General features: G+C 37.4%; 1 protein-coding gene across 17 annotated transcripts in view; it reads left to right on the plus strand.

Annotated features, from left to right (window-relative positions):
* The window catches only part of NSD1 (nuclear receptor binding SET domain protein 1), a 240,700-nt gene that overhangs the window by 142,503 nt on the left and 74,447 nt on the right, over positions 1–23,750 (plus strand). For all 17 annotated transcript variants that reach the window (XM_077137739.1, XM_077137747.1, XM_077137741.1 and 14 more), the window contains 3 exons: positions 18,074–18,198; positions 21,556–21,838; positions 23,083–23,192. In XM_077137739.1, coding sequence (XP_076993854.1) covers positions 18,074–18,198; positions 21,556–21,838; positions 23,083–23,192 — 518 coding nt within the window. The remainder of the gene's footprint in view (positions 1–18,073; positions 18,199–21,555; positions 21,839–23,082; positions 23,193–23,750) is intronic.

Below are 23,750 nucleotides of genomic sequence, written 5' to 3' on the forward strand. Positions count from 1 at the left end.
CCTGGCTATTTACTAGCTGCCCTAGAGAATAAACTAAATTCCACATATCACTGTGCCACCATCTTGCCCCCTTTTAATGCGATTTTATTGAGATATTCATGTAACATATAGTCATCCAGACTATTCAGTCAATGGCTCGCAGTGTCATGTAGCTGTGCATTCATCATCACAGTCAATTTTTTTTTTTATTGTTTTATTATTTTTTTTTACGTGAGCCGCCACCAGGAAATGAACCCAGGCCTCTGGCATGTCAGGTGAGAACTCTGCCCCTAAGCCACTGTTGCTAACCCTATCACAGCCAATTTTAGCACATTTTCATTACTCTAAAAAATAAATTAAAAAAGAACACCCAAAACATCCCATAGCCCTTATCTCCCCATTATTTGTTTATTTTTGTTTGTTTTTATTTTCTTACTCCTCTGCCTGTACACCATATAAAGGAAATGTCAGTCACAAGGTTTTCACAATTCATGGTTACACAGTAAAAGCTATATAGTTATATAATTATCATCAAGAATCAAGGCCACTGGATTACAGTTCAACAGTTTCAGGTATTTCCTTCTAGCTGTTCTAATATACTAGAAACTAAAATGGAGTATCTATATAATGCATAAGAATAACCACCAGAATGACCTCTTTTACTCCATTTGCAATCTCTCAGCTACTGAAACTTTGTTTCATTTTTTTACCCCCTTTGGTCAAGAAGGTTTTCTCAATCCCACAATGCCAGAGCCGGGTTTATCCCTGCTGGTAAGGTCCCACGTTGCCATGGAGATTTACACCCCTGTGAGTCATGCCCCACATAGAGGTATGATAGGACAGTGAGTTTATTTGCAGCGTTGACTTACAGAGAGAGGCTGCATCTCTTTTGCTTGTATTTTGTTGAGGATTTTTCCATCTGTATTCATAGGGGATATTGGTCTCTAGGGTTTTTTTGCATGTGATATCTTGATCTCATTTTGCTATCATGATAATACTAGCCTTAGAGAATGAGTTGATTCTTAAGTAATGCTTCACCACAGCCCCAATTGTGACATTTTCCTAATGTATTCACTTTCCTAGAGTACTACTTTTTTTTTTTTTGTATCATAGAGTCATTTAATTAGCTTTCAGTTCAGGTGTCAAATGTATGTCAGAGTAGGAGAGAATCCTTTTAAAGAGATTTTTGCTCCTTTGCTTTAAACTGTGGATTCTCACCTCTTCTCTCATTTAAGCTCAGATTTAAAGAATGTAGCCCCTTGTTTTTTACTTTGGTCTTACATAATTCCTTTGGTTCTGGTCTCTCCAACAGGTTTCAGAACCAAGGGTGACAGTTATTCTTAATTGAGGACATTGATATTCAAAGTAGGGTGGTCTGCAAACTATTACCAGTCCCCACTGAGAGAAGACAAATTCAAATGTTGAGAGTAAACGTTTAGAAACTTTTGTAACAGTTGACAGAATAGTTTCATGTCCTGTGAGTCTTAAAAAAAATTGGGCTTGCATATTTATATTTTACTTTTTTCAGTAATTGAAATATGATTGAAAAGTAGTGGCTTAGGTAGGACACTTGGTTCCCATCCTTTATAGGAGTCCTAGTTTTCTCTAAGGAGAAGAGGTTTTCTTTCTGGATCTTAGGATTGTTATCTATTTGATCAGGAAATTATGACCTATTTTTCTCTTTAGGTTTTACATTTTTTTTGAAACTGCTTTTTAATAAGCCTGATTCCAAACCTGCGTATGGCTTTAGAATCTTTATTACCTAGACTTTTTTCCTGTCTGCCTCACCTGCTTACTTTTTCCTTAAATTCTTTGCCTTCTTCATTGCCTTGATTGCCCTTCCCTTAAACGAGCATATTTAAGGATTTGTCACATGGTGTCACAAATTATCCTTTCCTTCATATCATCTTTTACTACATATAGTGAAAGCAGGTACTGTCTTTTCCTTAAGAATGTTTCACAATCTTCTTTCATTATAATTCCAATATTTTAGATACAATTTTATTTTTATCACTTCCATTTTTTATTTCTTTGCTTTTGAATATGTGATTTGGTTATTTAGCTGGGCCATTTCTGCCTGGATCTTACGCTTTGTGATTTTCTCTTGCTTTCAGGTCATTTGATTATCTTAATATGGTTTTCTGCAAGTTGATTTCTTTCACTTATCTGAAGTTTTGTGTTTTCTTGGTGTTGCACGAAGGTCCCCTTTTCCTCTTGGTTTGTCAGTAATTCCCCACTAAACCAAGGCCCACATCTCATCAAGGGGTTGCATTTCTACCTGGGGATCTATTAAAAACTAGGCAGAAAAGATGCACAAGTGGTTCAGTGGCAGAATGCCCACTTGTCACTCCAGAGACTTGGATTCAACTCTTGACCTGTGCACCAAAAAGATAAAATATTAGAGGGTCTATTAAAAACCTGACAAAAAAATATGCATATGTAGTTCAGCAGTAGAAAGCTCGCCTCTCATGCGGGAGGCCTGCAGGAGGCCTTCAACTCCTGACCCACGCACCAGGAAAAAAAAAACATGGTGGCACACATCTCTGCTGACTTTCTCCTCCCATGTCTCCGTCCATGCCCTACCGAGATTCCTGGGCTACTGTGGGTAAAGGGAGGTCTGACTGGGAGCCCACAAACCTCCCTCGCCAACTAGCCATTGGATCAGCTCCACTCTGCGTACCCCCTCTTCCCTGGGAGAGGTCCCCTTGATGTCTGCTGAAACCACGTGTCCATGGTAGCCTGTCTCTGGTGGGGAGCAGGCACCATGTACCAACCCACTGGTCCCTGTATATAGGGGAAATAAGTCTGCCACACTCTGGGCTCCCCATTAGTGAGGTCCTGGCTAAGGAACCATGAGAGAAGACCTCCCAAGCCTCCCGTGAAAGTTGGGTAGAGTGCAGGAAGGCACTGCTCCCTTGGGACCTGCCCCTTACGGACTCAAAATTGAGGTCACTCACTGTACTTCTTCTGTCCTAGTCTCTCCATTTCAACTGCAGTCCTGATTGTCTAATTATTTTTTGACCCTTTCCTTGTTCCATAGAGCATGGGTGAAATTAATCCACCCTACTTCACCATTGTTTTAGTTTTCTAAAGCTGCCGAAATACGATATATCAGAAAAGGATCAGTTTTAAAAAGGAAGTTTATTACATTGCAAGTTTACAATTCTAAGGCAATAGAAATGTCAAAACTAAGGCATCCAGATAAAGATATCTTAACTCCTGAGAAATGGCAGATGAGGTTTGAGGTTTCTCTCTCAGCTGAGAAGGTGCATGGCAACACCTGCTAGGTTTCTCTACTGATCTCTACATACAGCTTCTCTGCTGTGTTTTCTTTCTGCATTTCTAAAGGTCTCTGGCTGTGCGGTTCTAAAGCTTTTTCCAAAGTGGTTTCCTCTTTTATTTTAAACTTTTTTTATTCTATAATATAACATATATACAAACCAAAGAAGGAAAAAGCAATAATTTTCTAAGCACTTTTCAACAAGTAGTTAACAGGACAGATCCCAGAGTTTGTCATAAGCTACCATACCATCCTCTCAGATTTTTTCCTTCTGGCTAGAAGGAATCAATATATATATTTTTTATCATCGCAATCAACTTTTTTTCTTTTTTTGTGAAAAATAACAAAACAATAAATTTCAAAACACAGCACAGCACAGTAATTGTAGAACAGATTTCAGAGTTGTTATGGGTTACAATGCTAAAATTTTCGGTTTTTACTTCTATCTAAGACACTGGAGACTAAAAGAAGTATCAATTTAATGATTCAGCAATCATATTTGTTTGTTAAACCCTGCCTTCTCTGGGTAACTCCATCATCTTTGATCTTTCTATCCCATTCTTTAGGGGTATTTGGGCTATGGCCATTGTAACTTTTTTTGCGTTGAAAGGGGCTGTCAATAATATGGGGTAGGGAGATGGGACTAACTGACGTTCTGGAAAGGGTGGGTCCTCTAGGGTTCAGAATTTCTCTGGTCCAGGGACCCATATGGAGGTTGTAGGTTTCTGGAAAGTTACCCTAATTAACCTTTGTAGAAGCTTATAAATTGCCCTAGGTGTTCTTTAAAATTGGCTGGAGGGGTTTTGGTTGGGGGTTGGCAAGTTTTGATAGGTAGCAGTGTCTAACTGAAGCTTGCCTTTGGAGTACTCTCTCAACTCGTTTTGAACTCTCAGCCTCTGATATTTTATTTGTTAGCTTTAATTTCCCCATTTGGTTAGGATGGCATTGTTGATCCCATGCTGCCAGGCCCGTACTCATCCATGGGGGTCATCTCCCATGCTGCCAGGGAGACTTTCACCCCTGGATGTCATGTCCCATGTAGGGGAAAGGGCAGTGATTTTACTTACAGAATTGGGCTTAGAAAGAGTGAGGCCACATCTGAACAACAAAAGAGGTCTTCTAGAAGTAACTCTTAGGCATGCATATAGGTAAGCTAAGCTTCTCTGCTACGTACATAAGCTTCACAAGAGCAAGCCTCAAGATCAAGGGTTTGGCCTATTGATTTGGGTGTTCCTAGTTTGACACAGTAACGGGTTTCCCTGGTGGTAAAGTTTAATAGTTCCGTATTATTTCTCTCATCCCTCAAAGGACTCTGCCAGTACTTTATCTGCTTAATATATTCTAGGATGTATCCAGGTATTACATTAGGCTACACAGGATTAAAGGCCCTCATTTTTATTCTGGGCTCCCTGTGTTTTAGTTGTTCAAATGAGCTATCCAGACAGGTTGAGTTAGATTATGTGCTTCAGAAAATTTAGGTTCCAGACAAAATAAACCTTTCTTCCTTTGGTCTCAAAGAATAGGTGTGACTTTCTAGAAACCTGCAACCTCAAAATGGTTCCCTGGTCCAAATAAGTCTTGCCTAGCCCAGCCTCTGCAAAACATCAGATAGTTCTACCTACCCCATATTAGTGACAACCTCTTCCAATATGAAAAATTTAGAACTGCCATAGCCCAAACACCCCTAAAGAGAGGGATGGAAATATCCAAGATGATGGTGGAGTTAAACAGAGAAGATAGGATTTAACAAATGAGTATGAATAATATCTCTTTTAGTCTCCAGTATTTTAGAGCAGCTACAAGTAAAAACCTAAAATTGTGGAATTATAACCCATGTCAAACTCCAAAATATGTTCTACAACTAGTTGTGGTGCTATGCTTTGAAATTTATAGCTTTGTTGTATATATGTTATTTTTCACAAAAAAAAAAGAAGGGAAAAAAGTCGATTGTGATGGTAAAAAAATATTTAAGCTCTCTAGCCTTCTATATTCTGAAGCAGCTAGAAGGAAAAATCTGAGAGGATCGTATGGTAGCCCATGACAAACTCTGGCATCTGTCCTGTAACTACTTGTGAAAGAGTGCTTTGAAAACTATTGCTTTTTTCTTTCTTTGCTCTCTATATATGATATATTATACAATAAAAAAGTTAAATATAAAAATTAAAAAAAAAGAGTAGATGTAGTTCTAAAATTATAATAGACAATGTCTTTCTTACCCCTGTGTTCTGAATCACTTAATCCTGACCTGATCGGCTTCATTCTTATCTCTAAATACTAGGTTATAGATATGCAAAACAGCCTCTCAAAATCCAGAAATAATTACCACTCGAGACTGAATGTGTCTGTTAGAAGAGCTTAAAATTTACGTCCCTGTTTTCTAATAAGCATTTTCTAAAGGAAACCATACAATAGTTATTCTTTTCATTTCTGGCTTATTTTTTCTCACCAAATGTCCCACAGGTTCATTCACATCATTGCATGCCTTACAGCTTCATTCCTTTTTGTAGCAGCACAATATCTGATCATATGTATACACCATCATTTGCCAATCCAAAGTGGTTCCCTTTTAAAGGGCTTCGGTAAGTGGTAACTCCACCTTGAATGTATTTAAACACATCTCCATGAAAACCATCTAAACAAAAATTACCACCCAGAATTGGGTGGGTCACATCTCCATGGAAACATCCAAAATGATCTCACCTAGCAATATTGCATGAAGATCAAAGAACCTGCATTTTCTGGATGCAACAGTTTGAAACTGGCATAGCCATCTTCCTAGCAATCTTGCCCTTTAGTTTTGCCTATGACTGCCTCGTGTATTTCAGAGCAACACAGTAAGGTATATCAATATTTATGATTGTTGTTTCTTCTCGTGGTATTGCCCCCCACCTTTTTTTTTTTTTTTTTTTTTTTTTAAATATGCAGTGTCTTTGTCTCCTGTAACAGCTTAAAGTCTTCTTTGGATGATACTCGTATAACAACCCCAGTTCTTTTTTAGTTACAGTTTTGATGAGTTATCTTTTTCCATCCTTTCGCTTCAACCAAGTTGTGTCTTGGGGTCTAAAGTGAGTCTCTTGTAAACAGCATAACACTCGATCATGGATTTTCCCCATTTTGCCAGTCTCTGTTTTTATATATTGTTCTAGTTAGCTAGCTGCTGGAATGCAACACACCAGAGATGGATTGGCTTTTAATAAAAGGGGATTTATTTTGTTAGTTCTTCAGAGGAAAGGCAGCTAACTTTCAACTGAGGTTTTTTCTTACATAGGAAGGTACAGTGATCTCTGCTGGCCTTCTCTCCAGGCCTCTGGGTTCCAGCAATTTTCCCAGGGGTGATTTCTTTTTGCATCTCCAAAGACGTGGGCTGAGCTGGGAGTGGTGAGTTGAGGTATGCTGAGCTGCTTGGGCTGTGCTACGTTGAGCTCTCTCATTTAAGCACCAGCTAATTAAGTCAAACATCATTCATTGCAACAGTCTCGCCTCCTAGCCGACTGCAGATGTAATCAGCCACAGATGAGGTTCACGTGTCTACAGCAACAGAACTAGATGCCTTCACATGGCCACGTTGACAGCTGAATCTACCACATACATCATACCTTTTTTTTTTTTTTTTTGCCTCTTTTCCTTTAGTCCAACCAACCACCTTTTCTCTATTGTTGATCTTTTGTGATGTATCTTAGTGGTCGCTTTCTCATTTTTGTTTCTCTATGTTTTTAAAATACTCTTGGTGATTACCCTGGGGTTTGTATTCACAACCAACATTAATAACCTACTAATTTGAAAAGGTACGAACTTAGCTTCATTAGCATACACAGCTGCTCCCATATCCCTCTGTTTCCCTTCTTTATGCTGTTTTGTCCCATTTACCTCTTGGTATTTTGTGCTGTATTCTCACTCTTACAGGCATTAAAGATTCGAGTTCTATATTGAGGATACCGTACTCTTGGGTTTTCCATTTGTCCTTTTAGTTATCCTTATGATGATCTCTTTTTTTTTCTACCATACTCCAAGCCACTCTCCTGTCTTCCTTTCAATTTTCAGAAGTACCTTTAGTAGTTCTTGTAGGTAAACTTCTGTTCCTGTTTGTGAGAATTTTAAACTTCCCCTCATTTTTTAAGGACAGCTTTGCTGGATACAAAATTTTAGAGTGGCAGTTTTTCTCTTTCAGTATCTTAAACATATCAAATGCCTACCTTCTTGCCTCCATGATTTCTTACAAGAAATTGGCACTTAGTTTTTTTTTTTAATACTTTTTTATATTAAAAAAATTATTAGAAATGCAAACATCCTTAATATATGCTCATTCTGCTCTACATATATATCAGTAATTCACAATATCATCACAGTTGCATATTCATCATCATGATCATTTCTTAGAACAATTTGCATCAATTCAGAAAAAGAAATAAAAATATAACAGAAAAATAAAACCAAAACACTAAAAGAAAAAAAGAATTTTATAGACCATACCCCTTTCCCTCCCTTTCATTGATCACTAGCATTTCAAACTAAATTTATTTTAACATTTGTTCCCCCTATTATTTATTTTTATTCCATATGTTCTACTCGTCTGTTGACAAGGTAGATAAAAGGAGCATCAAACACAAGGTTTTCACAATCACACAGTCACATTGTGAAAGCTATATCATTATTCAATCATCCTCAAGAAACATGGCTACTGGAACACAGCTCTACATTTTCAGGCAGTTCTCTCCAGCATCTCCATTACATCTTGGATAACAAGGCGATATCTACTTAATGCATAAGAATTACCTCCAGGATAACCTCTCAACTCTGTTTGGAATCTCTCAGCCATTGACACTTTGTCTCATTTTACTCTTCCCCCTTTTGGTCGAGAAGGTTTTCTCAGTCCCTCGATGTTGGGCCTCAGCTCATTCAAGAGTTTTTCTCAATCCCTTGATGCTGAGTCTCAGCTCATTCTAGGTTTTCTGTCCCACGTTGCCAGGAAGGTCCACACCCCTGGGAGTCATGTCTCACATAGACAGGGGGAGGGTGGTGAGTTTGGTTGTTGTATTGGCTGGAGACAGAGGCCACATCTGAGCAACAGAAGAGGTTCTCTTGGGGATGACTCTTAGGCCTAATTTTAAGTAGGCTTGACCTATCCTTTGTGGGGTTAAGTTTCATGTGAGCAAACTCTAGGACTGGGGGGCGCAGCCTGTAGCTTTGGTTGTCCGCACTGCTTGTGAGAATATCAAGAATTCAACTTGGGGAGGTTGAGTTTTCCCCCGTTCTCACCATTCCCTGAAGGGGACTTTGCAAATACTTTTCCACTCACTGATCAAATCACTCTGGGATTTATCGGGGCATCACTCTGGACAAACCAATAAAATCTAATGTCCTACCCAAGGTTCCATGTACTTATGTTGTTCAACCAACTATCTACATAAGTATATTAGGAGACGCACTGGTCAAAATATGAATTTTGTACCAAATAGACATTTTTTGATTTAGTCTCACACATAAGTTGAAATTTTAAAATATTAATTACCATCTCTTTTCAGCACCCTGCAATAATGACATTCCTTTGCTCTTCCTCATGCAAAAACAGTTTAAAATTTGTACATTTAGTCATTATCACTATACACTCTAGGCATTCCTAGATTATACCATCTCAGTGTTTATCGTCTATCTTTCTTTATGATTTCATTTATGCCCCCAGCCCTCCTTCCTCTATCATTCTCACATTCAGCTTCATTCAGTGTTTTAACATAATTGTATTACAGTTAGGTAGTGTTGTGCTGTCCATTTCTGAGTTTTTATATTCAGTCCTGTTGCACGATCTGTATCTCTTCAGCTCCAGTTACCCAATATCTTACCCTAATTCTGTGTCCTGATGGTCTCTGTTACCAACGAAATATTCCGTTATTCACTAATGTCATTTCGTATCAGTGAGACCATACATTATTTGTTCTTTTGTTTTTGGCTAATCACACTCAGCATAAGGTCCTTAAGATCCATCCATGTTGTTACATACTTCATAACTTTATTCTGTCTTACAGCTGCATAATATTCTGTCGTATGTATATGCCACAGTTTGTTTAGCCACCCATCTGTTGATGGAGATTTTGGCTATTTCCATCCCTTGGTAATTGTAAATAATGCTGCTATAAACATTGGTGTGCAAATGTCCATTTGTGTCCTTGCTCTCATGTCCTTTGAGTAGAGACAGCATATAGATGGGTCTTGTTTTTTAATCCATTCTGCCAGTCCATGTCTTTTGATTAGGGCGTTTAATCCATTAACATTTAGTGTTAATACTGCACGGGTAGTACTTTCTTCTACCATTTTGTCTTTTGAATTTTATCTGTCATATCTAATTTTCCTTCTTTTTACCTTTACTCATAGTCTTCCTTTCTCCACTCTTCTCTACATCTCTCTCTTCTGTCTTCGTATCTGTCTCTAGTGCTCCCTTTAGTATTTCTTGCAGAGCTGGTCTCTTGGTCACAAATTCTCTCGGTGATTTTTTGTCTGAAAATGTTTTAACTTCTCCCTCATTTTTGAAGGACAATTTTGCTGGATATAGAATTCTTGGTTTGCAGTCTTTCTCTTTTAATAATTTAAATATATCATCCCACTGTCTTCTCACCTCCATGGTTTCTAGAGATCTATGCATAGTCTTATTGGGCTTCCCTTGTATGTGATGGATTGCTTTCTCTTGCTGCTTTCAAGATTCTCTTTCTCTTTGACCTCTGACATTGTGATTAGTAAGTGTCTTGGAGTACGTCTATTTGGATCTATTCTCTTTGGGGTACGCTGCACTTCTTGGATCTGTAATTTTAAGTCTTTCATAAGAGTTGGGAAATTTTCAGTGATAATTTCCTCCATTAGTTTTTCTCCTCCTTTTCCCTTCTCTTCTCCTTCTGGGACACCCACAATACGTATGTTCATGTGCCTCATGTTGTCTTTCAGTTCCCTGAGTTCCTGCTCATATATTCCCATTTTTTTCCCTATAGTTTCTTTTTCTTGCCGAATTTCAGATGTTCCATCCTCCAATTCAGAAATCCTATGTTCTGTCTCTCGAAATCGACTGTTGTAGGTTTCCGTTGTTTTTTTTTCATCTCTTCTACCGTGCCTTTCATTCCCTTAAGTTCTGTGATTTGTTTTTTCAGATTTTCAATTTCTTCTTTTTGTTCATTTCTTGCCTTCTTTATATCCTCCCTCAGTTCATTGATTTGGTTTTTGATAAGGTTTTCCATGTCTGTTCATATATTCTGAATTAAATGTTTCAGCTCCTGTATCTCGTTTGAATTGTTGGTTTGTTCCTTTGACTGGGCCATATCTTCAATTTTCCTAGTGTGTTTGTTATTTTTTGCTTGTGTCTAGGCATTTAATTACCTTAATTAGTTTATTCTGGAGATTGCTTTCACTTTTTTTACCTCAGGTTTTCTTGCTGGATGAATTTGTTGTCTCTCTGTTTTTTGACATTCAATTCAGCTTTTTCTGGACCTATAGCTTAGGTTTTGTTTAACAAAGGATAATTTTTCAGTTTTTGTTTTCTTGTTTCTTGCCCTGCTTGTATGGTGCCTTTTCCCCCCACCCTTAGGAGGGTCTACTTAGGTATTTTAGACCCCAGCCGGATTTTCTCAGACCAAACTGGCCTCCTATCAGGAGGAAAGAGTCACCTGCTTTGGTTTTCCCCGAGGGTGAGACCCAGCAGGTTGAAAGACTTTCCTGTCAAGTCTCTGGACTCTGTTTTTCTTATCCTGCCCAGTATGTGGTGCTTGTCTGCCTGCAGGTCCCACCAGCAATAGATGATGCCATACCTTTAACTTTGACTGGGGGCGTGGTGGAGACCAAGGACAGGTTTGTAGACTGGTTTTAATGGTTTCAAATTACCAAGCCCTGGTGTCTGAATTCCTTGAGAGAGGGATTCCACCTGAGTTGGGCTTCACCCCTCCCCTGGGGAAGGCACAGGGGCAAAAATGAGCGACCTCTGCTTTGACCAGGTTCACCTAGCTGGGGGCCTATTTTTAGTGGTCAGAATTTGTTAATTAATTCCACAATTGGTGTTTGATTGGGCTCAGCCTCTGCTGCTGGTAAAATCTCTTTCCTTCCCCGTTTGGGAAGCGGCCTGTGGAGGAGGCGCGCCGGCCACTGCGGCTTGGGGATCTCCTGGTTCTGGGGGGGCTCACAGTCGGTCCATCTGGTCCAGATTGGGGTACGATGTGTGTCCGGTCACTGACGTGGCCCCAGGAGCTGTTCTATATTGTTTCTGGTTATTTAGTAGTTGTTCTGGAGAATGAACTAAAATTCGTACATTGATAAGCCGCCATCTTGGCCCGGAGGTCCCCAAGATTCTTTGTTTGTTTTTTTTAAATTGCGAAATCTTCATACCATACAGTCCATCCATAGTAAACAATCAGTGGCTCACAATAGTCTTAGTGTTATTGAGAATCCCTTGTATATGATGAATTACTTTTCTCTTGCTGCTTTCAGAATTCTTTCTGTATGTTTGGCATTTGACATTCTGATAAGTATGTGTCTTTGTAGGTTTATTAAGATTTATACTGTTTGAGATAAATAATAGAACAAATGTTAAAATAAATTGAGTAGATTGAAATAATAGTGATCAATGAAAGGGTGCGGTAAGGGGTATAGAAAAAATAGGGAGAACAAAGGATAAAATATATTGGATAATTATATTGGGTAGGTGGAAATGCTAGTGGCCAATGAGAGGGAGGGGTAAGGGTTATGGTATGTATGAGTTTTTTCTTTTTTCTTTTGATTTCTTTTTCTGGAGTGATGCAAATGTTCTAAAAAATGATCATGGTGATGAATATACTACTATGTGAGATATTGTGAGCTATTTATGTGTACACCAGTGTATTTTTCTAGTTTTCAGAATCCTTATGAATTTATAACTGTAGTATAAGATAACTGTTGGGAAGTTACAGAGTTTTGAGAGTCATTATATACTGACTAAATACTGTTATGTATGACAGTGGTATTATGCTCTCTTAAAAAAAATCTGTGAGTGTGTTTGTGTCGCATTTTTATTGAGGTATGATTTACATATAACAGCGTGTACAGATTTTAAATGTGCATGAGGTTTGACAAAACCCTATTAGGTTTGACAAAATGTATGCATTCATGTGACCACCACATCAACCAAAACGTAGAGCATTTCATAATCCCTGAAAGTTGATTTTTTGCAGTCAATTCCCCCATGCAAGAAGTAACCACTGTTCAGATTTCTGTCTCCATAGATTCATTGTACACACTTTTGAACTTCATGTAATTGGAATTATGCAGTACGTTCTCTTTTTTTGTTTACCTTCTTCCTCAGCAGAATGTTTTAGAGATTCATGTAAATGTTGTGAGAAATAGGTAGTTGGTTCCTTTCTATTACTGAGTACTGTTCCAGTTTATGAGTAAATCAGAACTGTTTATTCATGGACTTTGGGGTTGATAAGGTTAAAAACTTCTTATCTTTTTAGAAGTAAATTTGAAACATATAATGATGAAATGTTATGCTATTTGGGAGGTGTTTCAAAATCTCCAAAATCAAAAACGTGGTAAAAGGGCAAATAGTGACATTGTAGGTGAAGGAACATGGTCTTGAGTTTGTAATTTTTGAAACTGTGTGATAGGTTTGAAATTCTCTGTAATGAAGTGTTTTTAATAAGGATGAATAATAAAGTGTTAAATAGGTAAATCTGAAATGAACAATGAATGTAAAAACAATAGTAATATCTCCTTATGTAATTAAATATATGAAATTAAAATGTACAACACCAGTTTTATTGCCTGGAAGGATTGTAAAGATATTGATTAACTTTGGACTTTGAGAAATTAAAAAGTAATATTTAAATTTTTAATAATAACCTGAAAACAGAACAGGCAGGATAAAAAAAAAAGCAAAAAGTTGCCTTGCAGTTTATTTCTTTGTCTACAAGATTTTTCCTATAGGTTTTCCCACCATGTGCATTTTGCAGATTGCATTCCTGCAACATAATTTAACATGTTCCTCTTATCTCTATACTTCCTGTAAATTGGTAGTTGGAGGTAAAGGCCTTATTAGGTTGAGGTTTGATTCCCACCTCCCCCTTCCCCAAAGACTATTTCATAGTTGAATTGTGACCTTTTATCATGAAGCATACAACGTCTGTCTGTTACTTTTTCTTACAGCATCAACCGTTGGTAGATAAGAAAGTGATAAATGCTGCTTTGGAGCATTAAGGGGATGGGGAATGCTGAATTATTCCAGTTTTAAGTACAGTGATCAAGGTTGGCTTGGTTGAAGTTGTGGTATTTGAAGAAAGGTTTGAGAGAGTGAGCATGGCTTTTTAGGAAATAGCTACTCGATTTCCCTCATGAAGTCTTGCTTTCTTTTGTTGGCAGTTATATTTAAAGATGTTTTTTAAAAAATGAACATTGGGATTCCTTGGTACTGCTGTAAAGTTCTTACACTACTATATGAGGCCCTGGGATGAAAGTTCCTTCCTCCAAAAAGGATTTGAAACTGCTTGTATCAGTCTCCTGTGAATTGGAGGTTTCTTTGTCCACTAAGCTGCCAACGTACAGAATGGCCAGCCTATCACCACACCTTAAGGACTGGGTCTCCCCAGTGCTTTTCACCTTCCACTTTGTGCTAAGGCAGCTTCCCCCTGTGGTCTCCTGGGGGTAGAAATCATGATACTGAGAATGAATTTGCTTTTGTTTCACCGTTGGGCTCAGAATAAAGCCCTTTGGTGCTAATTCAGTCTCCTTTAAACTTCTGCCCCCTTCACATTAACAGCCCTCAGGTCAAAATCAGATGCATGCTGTATTTATTTTCCTGGGCTATTACTTTAGTTTAGTTCAATCTTCTAAATGCTTTGATTCTTTTAATTGGGTTTTAGAAACATTTTATGCAGTATTCTTAGTTTCTTTCAGTTGCAGGTTTGGGCTGAATAATTTGGCTTGCCGTTATTAGGAAGGGTTGTTTGGATTTGTGCTTTTTTTCTTCTTCTTAAATTTCAGGTTCCAGCACTGGAGATGTAGAGGTATGGGCAAGGTCATGGGAGGTATTGCTGTTAATACCCTGTCCTCTAGGAGAATTCAAATTTTGATTGAAAGGAAACACTTTGTACTATAACTTTAATATAAAGATTTTTCTGGTTTTTATGTTTAAACAGTTTCATTCAGGGCATAATGTACAAAACATGAAAGTCATACATTTTAATTGTATAATTTAATGATTTCTAATAAATTTACTGAGCTGTGCTTTCATCACCATAAGCCAGTTTCAGAACATTTCTACCACCCCTGCAAGGTCTTTTAGGTCATCACTAACCTACTCTTTGTCTCCATAGATTTACTTTTTCTGGACATTTCATATCAGTGGAATCATATAGTGTGGGATCTTTTGAGACTTCTCCATGTACTATAATGCCTTTGAGGTTTATCAGTGTGTAGTATGTACCAGTATTTTTGTTCCTTTTTGTTTCTGAATAGTTTCCCAGATTTGGATATGCCACATTTAATTTATGTATGTATCAGTTGCTGGATATTTGAGCTGTTTTCTTTTGGTTTTGAGTATTAAATTCTTTTAGCTGATGAGTTTATATTCAAAAGTCTAAAGTTATTACTAGAGTCTTCTTATTGAGCTAGTTATTGTCGTTCTCCCCCATGTAGTATGTTGACCTTGAAACTTCTTAGTTTTAGAATAAGTCCTGGCTGTGTTCTTAAAAATTGATGTGTACTTGTTAAGAACTTTGTGGTAATATGTTTTGAATCCTGCTGTTTCATATTTGCTGTGAGACCATGTACTGAGACTTGCTTGATTTCCTCCTATCTCCACTGGTCTGTGTAGTTTCCTGGTTTTTCAGTCTTCCCCTCTAGTGTCCCACAGGTGATATTCCTCTTTTGTTCCTGATATTTGTCACCTTAGCTTGGCAGATCACTTCCCTTTGGCCTGAACTAACTGTTTATAAAAGGAGTGATTGGATTAAGTGAGTTCTCCAGGCTGTTCCAATCAAAGTTCTCTTTGACTGGGTGAGCAGTCCAATTTGGGTGAGTACATGGACAAATTGTTGTGTGTAGGAGTGAATAAAGGAAAGAGAAGAAACTTAGTAACAGCCAGGAACCATCTTGATTTTACCTTATTCAATCATGACCAGGCTAATTTCACTTCACAATGTTTTACTCTATTATTCATTTAAGGCAGGAGTTGCTAACGTTTTTCTTAAAGAGCCAGATAATAAATGTTTTCGACTTCGTAATAAATGTTTTCAATTTCATGAGTCATAGGTCTCCTTCACAACCACTCACCACTGCCTTTGTAATGCAACAGTAACTTTAGACCATACATAAATGAATGAGCATGGCTGCATTCCAATAAAATAGGCCTGGTTGCAGTTTGCAAACTACTTAAATTTTAAGGGGTTGTCCTGTATAATTTTGATGGGGAGCAATGTGTAGGAACTTAATGGTGTGTCAGATAGAGAGTTTCTCACTTTCAGCTTCAAATCTATTGTGCTGTCTGCTGGTTTCCCATTGGGCCTCGAGGAAATAGAGAGCTAGAGGACTAAAGCCTAGTCTGAGATGTTATTCTCTGAGAGAGAAATCAAAGATAGAGTGGGGGTGGCACTTTCAAGAAGGTAGGGAAAAGGCTTACTCCATAGAGCTACTAAGAAGTCAGTAAAGGAGACAACAGATAGATAGATTTCCAGTCAGTGTGCTGGTGGTAGTGATGGAGGGGGTGAAGGGCACAGAGGTCTGTTTTAGACAGAGTCCAAGGGTTTTAGAACCTTGACAGATTTTGATTGAAATCATGGCCTTGTCACTTAAATAATTGACTAATGTGAATGGACTTGGGCAAGTCACTTTCCTCTTTGAGCCTCAGTTTTATTATTTATAGTGGGAATACTATTACCTTCCTGTCAGGATGAAGTGAGAATTACAGATTTGTGAATGTTAATGGCCGAATGGTGTCTTGCACATAGTAAATCCCTGTTATTCCCTGACATTTCTTTGGTCTTATTTCTGTTAAAAGATTCATTGATGTTTGAAAACTTGGATGGCAGGACTAATGGGGATATATTAAAGGCATAGTCTTTTCCCAGAGCATGAAGTAATTTCCATTAACTCTCATAGGTGCAGGTGCATATATTTATTTCAAGATGTGTTGAGGCTTATTTCTTTTCTACAGAGACAGGTTTCTCAGACATTATTATATGGAGGGAATGTTTTAAATAATTGCTTAGTTTGTTGGTTTTAATGTCTTCTGAAATAATTGCACAGTGCCCCCCCCCCCCACCGCGTTTGGGGTATTTATAAGTTATTTGTCTGATATAGAAAAGTGAGGAAAATTTCCAGTGGCTGGAGGTTTTAACTAGAGCCATAATTACAGTGGGAGCTCTGTAGGTATACAGTTTTGATAATTTTTACGATCTTTAACTTTTTTTTCAATATATCTCCCTACATATATGTATTTCTTTGTCTATATATACACACACATACAGAGGTAGATAAGTGATATGTTTATCATAGGAAATTTTGTTCACAGTGTGTTTTTTTGGGGGGGGGGTAAGGGGCACATGGGCTGGGAATGGAACCTAGGTCTCCTGCATGACAGGCGAGAATTCTACCACTATACCATGTACCGTTTAATGTGAGCTTTTAATAATTAAATGAGAGGGTGTATCATTTCTAGGAATTTATAGCAACTAGAATTAATAAAAAGAAGTTAATCATCCACATCTTTTCCCGTTGAAGATTTTATGACTTGTTTCCGTTTATTTCCAAGGAGTGAGAGCCTTTGTGAAGCTTGTGGTGGCTATGACTTTATTCTGTTGTCTTTACTTTTGCTTTTTTTTTTTTTTGCATGGGCAGCACTAGGAAACTTTTTTCCTTTTAATGAGAGGATGTCATTATTGTCCCGTTCAGCTGAGGCAGGAGCAATTTGCTCTGAGATCATACTGTGAAATTACTCTTACCTGTGTGTAGGTTGAATAATGCTGTCTGTTGGCGTTAGCCTCGGATCTCAAAGACCATAGACTGTCAAGTACATTAAAATGGGCACAAAGTTTTAAAGGGAAATTATAGTAGATATTTGTTTCACCATTAATTAAAAGAGAAATGGTATGACGCTTAGAAATTTTAGCCATAAAAAAGCAAGTACCAAAACAGATGTATATATGTATGTATTTATTTATTATTTTTACCTTACTCACCTGTTTTTGGCATACATGGCATTGTATTGAGATAATAGTGCATGTATAATTAATTATATATTTTTGGTGTTTTTGTTTAGAAATATATATTTCACAATTTTCTAATATAAAACTCACTCTACAGCCTTATGGTACTAAATTGATAAAGTGTTTGTAAAATGCCTTTAAAATTTATGTGGTATTTATTTGTGTGGCTCAGTAGGTAAATATTCTGTGTAAATGTGTTTCTAATACCCTGGATGATCAGGGAGATATAATTTTATGTAATCTATGGTATATTTTATCATTTTACCTGATTTAGAAACTGTACTTTTATGTTAGGTATATGTTAGCTTTATTTGTATTGGTATCGTCACTGTACAACTTTAGTTTCAGTTGAACTTTTCCTTAAGATCAGATGAGCTGTGCGTGTGTGTGTGTGTGTGTGTATGTGTGTGTAGAGTAACACCCATCCTGGCCCCAACTTTTTGCCTATGAGAAACCATAGCCAATAAGTTTTGAGCCTCTTGAAGCTTAAACTAGAGTCTTTGCTATGTCACTTTCATCTTTTTACCTTTTGGGGTGCCAGGATAGTTGCATGGAAACTGAGTTTTTCTCTAGCTTATTGCTTGGCACTGAATTTCCTTCCTTCGTTTAGCTGTGCGATCAGAGAAGAAACGCCTTAGAAAGCCAAGCAAGTGGCTGCTGGAATATACAGAAGAATATGATCAGATATTTGCTCCTAAGAAGAAACAAAAGAAAGTTCAGGAACAAGTACACAAGGTATGTTCCAATATTTCAGTAATATTTCATTGGTTCTTTTAGAATATTGCAATTTTGGCTTCAATATAATATTTTGTCTTCATGAAACAATAATTTCCTTAACTGAGATCTTGCCTTTTCAGTTTTTTATCCCAACTACCAACATAATACCTAAAATATAGTAGTTATTTAGGAATACATGAATGAGTCAAACTACTCTATGTATGTGTGTGTATTTTGTTTTTGTCCCTCTTTTCAAAGAGTATTCAATGACTTAGGCATATTGTGACATTATAATGTAAATGAAAAACACCAGTTATATAGTATGATCCTAAATTTTTTTTACTTTTTTAATTGTATAATATGAGATATATACAAAGCAAAGAAAGACAAAAGCAATAGTTTTCGAAGTACTTTTCAAAAGGTGGTTACAGGAGAGATCCCAGAGTTTGTCATGGACTGCCATACCATCATCTCAGATTTTTCCTTTTAGCTGCTCCAGAATATTGGAGGATGGAAGGAATAAATATTTTTTTATCATCACAGTTGACTTTTTTCTTTTTTGTGAAAAATAACATATATACAAAAAAGCAATAAATTTCAGTGTACAGCACAACAGTTAGTTGTAGAACAGATTTCAGAGTTTGGTATGGGTTACAATTCCACAATTTTAGGTTTTTACTTCTAGCTGTTCTAAGATACTGGAGACTAAAAGAAATATAAGTGTAATGATTCAATAATCATTCTCATTTGTTAAACCCTACCTTTTCTGTATAATTCCACCATCATCTTTGAACTTTGTCCACTGTTTAGGGGTACTTGGGTATGGCCATTCTAACTTTTTCACGTTGGAAAGGCTGTCAGTAATAAGAGTTAGGGAGATATAACTAGCTCGTGTTCTAGAAAGGCTGGCCCCTCTAGATTTCAGGACTTATCTGGTCCAGGGACCTATTTGGAGGTTGTAGGTTTCTGGAAAGTTGCCCTAGTTCATGGAATCTTTGTAGAATCTTTAATATTGCCCTAGGTGTTCTTTAGGATTGGCTGGAATGGTTTTGGTTGGGGTTTGGCAAGTTATGATAGGTAGCAAGGTCTAACTGAAGCTTGTGTAAAAGCAACCTCCAGAGTAGCCTCTTGATTCTGTTTGAACTGCCTCAGCCACTGTTTTAGTTTGCTAGCTGCTGGAATGCAATATACCAGAAACAGAATGGCTTTTAAAAAGGGGAATTTAATAAGTTGCTAGTTTACTGTTCTAAGGCCAAGAAAATGTCCCAATTAGAACAAGTCAATAAAAATGTCCAATCAAAGGTATCCAGGGAAAGATACCTTGATTCAAGAAAGCCGATGAAGTTCAGGGTCTCTCTCTCAAGTGAGAAGGCACTTGGTGAACACAGTCACAGTTTCTCTCTCAGTTAGAAGGGCACATGGTGCGTATGGTTTTGTCTGCTAACTTTCTCTCCTGGCTTCTGGTTTCATGAAGCTCCTTGGGAGGCATTTTCCTTCTTCATCTCCAAAGGTCACTGGCTTGTGGGCTCTGCTTCATGGTGCTGCAGCATTCTCTCGAATCTCTCTCATTCTCCAAAATGTTCCCTCTTTTATAGGACTTCAGAAACTAATTAAGACCAACCCGAATGGGTGGAGACATGTCGTCACCTAATCCAGTTTAACAGTCACTCTTGATTAAATCACATCTCTGGGGAGATGATCTAATTACAGATTCAAACATTCAGTATTGAATAGGGATTATTCTGCCTTTACAAAATGGAATTTAGATTGAAACATGGCTTTTCTAGGGGACATACGTCCTTTCAAACCAGCGCAGCCACGGATACCTTATTTGTTACACTGCTTTTCCCCCTTTTGGTCAGGATGGCATTGTTGATCCCATGGTGCCAGGGCTAGACTCATCCCTGGAAGTCATCTTCCTTGCTACCAGGGACACTTTCATCCCTGGATGTCATGTCCCATGTAGGGAAAAGTGCAATGATTTCACTTACAGAGTTAGGCTTAGAGAGAATGAGGTCACATTTGAGAAAAAAAGAGGTCCTTAGGTACATTAAACTTCTCTGCTACCTAATAAACTTCACAGGAGCAAGCCTCACAATCAAGGGCTTGGCCTGTTGATTTGGGTATCCCTAATGTTTGACACAGTATCAGGGGTTTCTCTGATGGTAAAGTTTAACAGTTCCATATTATTTCTCCCATCCCTCAAGGAATTTTGCCAATACTTTTTGATTATCTGCTTAATATAATAAGCCAATAATTATGTATTATATATTATGTATTACATAATTATCTAAGATATATCCAGGCATTAAATTAAGCTATACAAGATTAAAGGCCCTCATTTTTATTTTGGGCCCCCTGTGTTTCGATTGTTCACATGAGCTACCCAGACAGATTAAGTTAGATTACATTTTCTGTAGCATATAATCTTACTCAACCTTTCTAATTAGCTCATTTAAACAATCGAAACACAGGGAGCCCTGAATAAAAAGGATCCTAATTTTTAAAACAAATGTTATGGTACCTTCTTTGCATTAATTTTTTAAAAATTCCTTTTTATTAGTGCAGTTGTAGTGCACAGAAAAATCATGCCGCAAGTACTGAGTTTCCCATTTAACCCCTTCTTCCCCACACATAGTTTTCCTTGTTGTTAACGTTGTGTATTAGTACTGAACCTTTATTACAATTGATAACCCAATAGTAAAGAGTCATTTTGATGTTTTACACCTAAATAATTTAATATACATCTCTAAAAAATGGAACATTTTCCCACATAACCAACTTAGCCTTATCTTGTCTAATAAGATAATTGTGTCTAATATCAGTTCATTTTCATTTTCCCAAATTGTCCCTCAGACTTTACCTTTGGTTTATCCAAACTAGGATTCATTGTAGGATCATATGTTATATCTGGTTGTTATGTCTCTTAAGTGTCTTTATGTTCAGAGAGTCCCTTTTTCTCGTTATCCTATCTATCTTACTAAAGAAAATGGGACATTACAGAGACTATCCCCCTACTGGATTGGTGGGATTGCTTCTTCATGGGCATCCCTTAGCTTATTCCTCTATTTCCTACCTTCCCTGCTATGTGGATGTTAAAGCTAATGATTTAATAGATTCAGGTTTAACATTTTTAGCCAGGCTACATCATAGATGATACTGTCATTATATTGCATGACTTTACAAGATTGTCAACAGTGGGCGCTGTTAAATTACATTTTACTTCTTTTGATCAGGAAGCAGTATGTGTGTCTTTATTTTGGCTTCAAAACAATGTCCTGTTTTCTGTCAGTCATTTGTCAGTCAAAAAGAAAAGTATTCTTTTTGACATTCAAATTGCAACAACTGTGGCCTATTTCTATATTTTGCTCTTAGGGAAGTTCCCGCTGTGAAGAGGAAAGTCTTCTAGTCCGATGTCGATCTAGTGCTCAGAGCAAGCATGTGGATGAGAATTCTTTGATTTCAACCAAAGAAGAGCCTCCTGTTCTTGAAAGGGAAGCTCCATTTCTGGAAGGACCCTTGGCTCAGTCAGATCTTGGAGGTGCACATGCTGAGCTGCCACAGCTGACCTTGTCTGTGCCTGTGCCTGTGCCTCCGCCTCTGGAAGTCTCCTCAAGGCCTAACCTTGAGTCTGAGGAATTGCTAGTTAAAACATCAGGTAATGTTTGGGGATGTGGTCTTTGCATTAGGTGGGTATGATTAAAGGAAACAAGAGGTTTCAGTCTGTTTTGTTTGAGAGCTGATAATGTATCTCACACACTACCCACTTTTGTCCTGGGAAATCTCTGAAGTGCTGGTTGATTGGATTTGATTACTGACCGTAAATTGGTGATACACGTTTTAAAGCTACCCCCCTTGCTCCATCATTCCTCTTCATGATTGTTGTTAGTCCCTGTGGGAATCAAAACCCAGGAGAAACAGGGCTTTTGGGAGGGACACTGCGTGCTAGTCGAGTAAGCATGTGAAACTAAAGCCTCAGGAACTGGCTCTATTAATCCCTGTGTTACTTAGGAAGTTTTTTGACCTCTGAACCTGTGTCCCTATCCGTAAAGTGGGGATCATAATGTAATAATATATAATGTAATTTACCTGACATAGTTAATGTGTTAATATCCCCTTGAAATTAATTACCAATTGTGCCTCACTTTATCATTCTTCGTGTTGTGTCACCTGGTAAGAGTTAGGATCTAAACGCATTGTCTCTTAATTCAACTTTTGACTATTGAATATTGTCACCAGCCAAGGAATGTGAAGAATCCTACAACTCTTTTGTACCCCCTTTAAATTTCAGGTAATAGTTTTACATTCCCAACAGTTATTCTTTTAAAAACGTACCCCAGTTTTGCTTAGTAAGGCAAAATCAGAAAGACTTTACGAAGAATAGTAAAGATAATGACTATTCTAGTACCTATTATGTTATTAGACTCTTTGATATATTCTGAAGAACAGTCCTCCAAAGTAAAGGGGTGCCTTTTACTTAACTTTTATTCAGGTAGGGGCAGAGCAAAACTTTTAATCCCAATCTATCTATGCTCAAAAGTCCAGGCTCTACTTCACCTATCTCCTTTTTCACACCAGTTAATTGCTGTGAAGGCCGTTCTCCCCTTTGGGTTTCTCCCTTAGTTCTTTTTTTTTTTTTTCCCTTAGTTCTATTTTATTACAAAAAATAAATACTGGCATAGTACTTCTTCACATTAGTTTGTGTTTACATTAACTATTGACTTGTTCTGACTATTTTGTTAGCTAATATTTTAGAATAAATAAATTCCCACTGTGTCCCACCCCAAGGTGAGAAAAACATCGTGTGATTTTATGATTCATATTGGGTCCATGTATAAATATATATTAAAAATTACCTTGTGCCCCGTTTAAATCATCTAATGAAAGATACATGCATTTCAGGAAATTATGAAGGTAAGCGTCAGAGAAAACCAACCAAGAAACTTCTTGAATCCAATGATTTAGACCCTGGATTTATGCCCAAGAAGGGGGATCTGGGCCTTTCTAAAAAGGTATGTTATTTTAGTCAATTCTAAAATAGGTTTCAGCACTAACTGAGAAAAAATAAACAGTCCTTTTTGTAATATTTATAACATTCATACACATATACATAGGAATTACAAGCTGTCAACACACATGATTTGTCTGAGAGATTAAAAGACAGTTTTGCATTTGCCTTTGGCATTTGTATGAATTGGTTTCAGGTTTTGTTTTCAAATGAAAGTGAATGGAGAGTTTAAGATTGAGTAAATTTGCATTTATTTTCATTCCTTCTCTGGGCTCAAAACCTTTTTCCTGACTTCTGCTTTACTTCTGCCTCACAAACCCCTACCTTCTCCTATCCTATTGTCCTGTCTGCATAATCCCTCAGGGAAGACCCAGTTGAGCTATAACCCATGCAGAGATATTTGAACTTAAGTTTCTGAGTTTGCAATCTTGGTTTTTTTAGTAGCCAAGAAATCATCATTAAATAGGAGCTGAAAAATTGAAAATTAATTTCTAATTCTGTCATAGAAAATGTCACTCATTCCTTCAGAAATTCTTGGTCTCATTAGTGTGAGGAATAATTC

This window comes from Tamandua tetradactyla, chromosome 20, assembly GCF_023851605.1.
Source record: "Tamandua tetradactyla isolate mTamTet1 chromosome 20, mTamTet1.pri, whole genome shotgun sequence".
In the NCBI taxonomy this organism is placed as follows: Eukaryota; Metazoa; Chordata; class Mammalia; order Pilosa; family Myrmecophagidae; genus Tamandua; species Tamandua tetradactyla.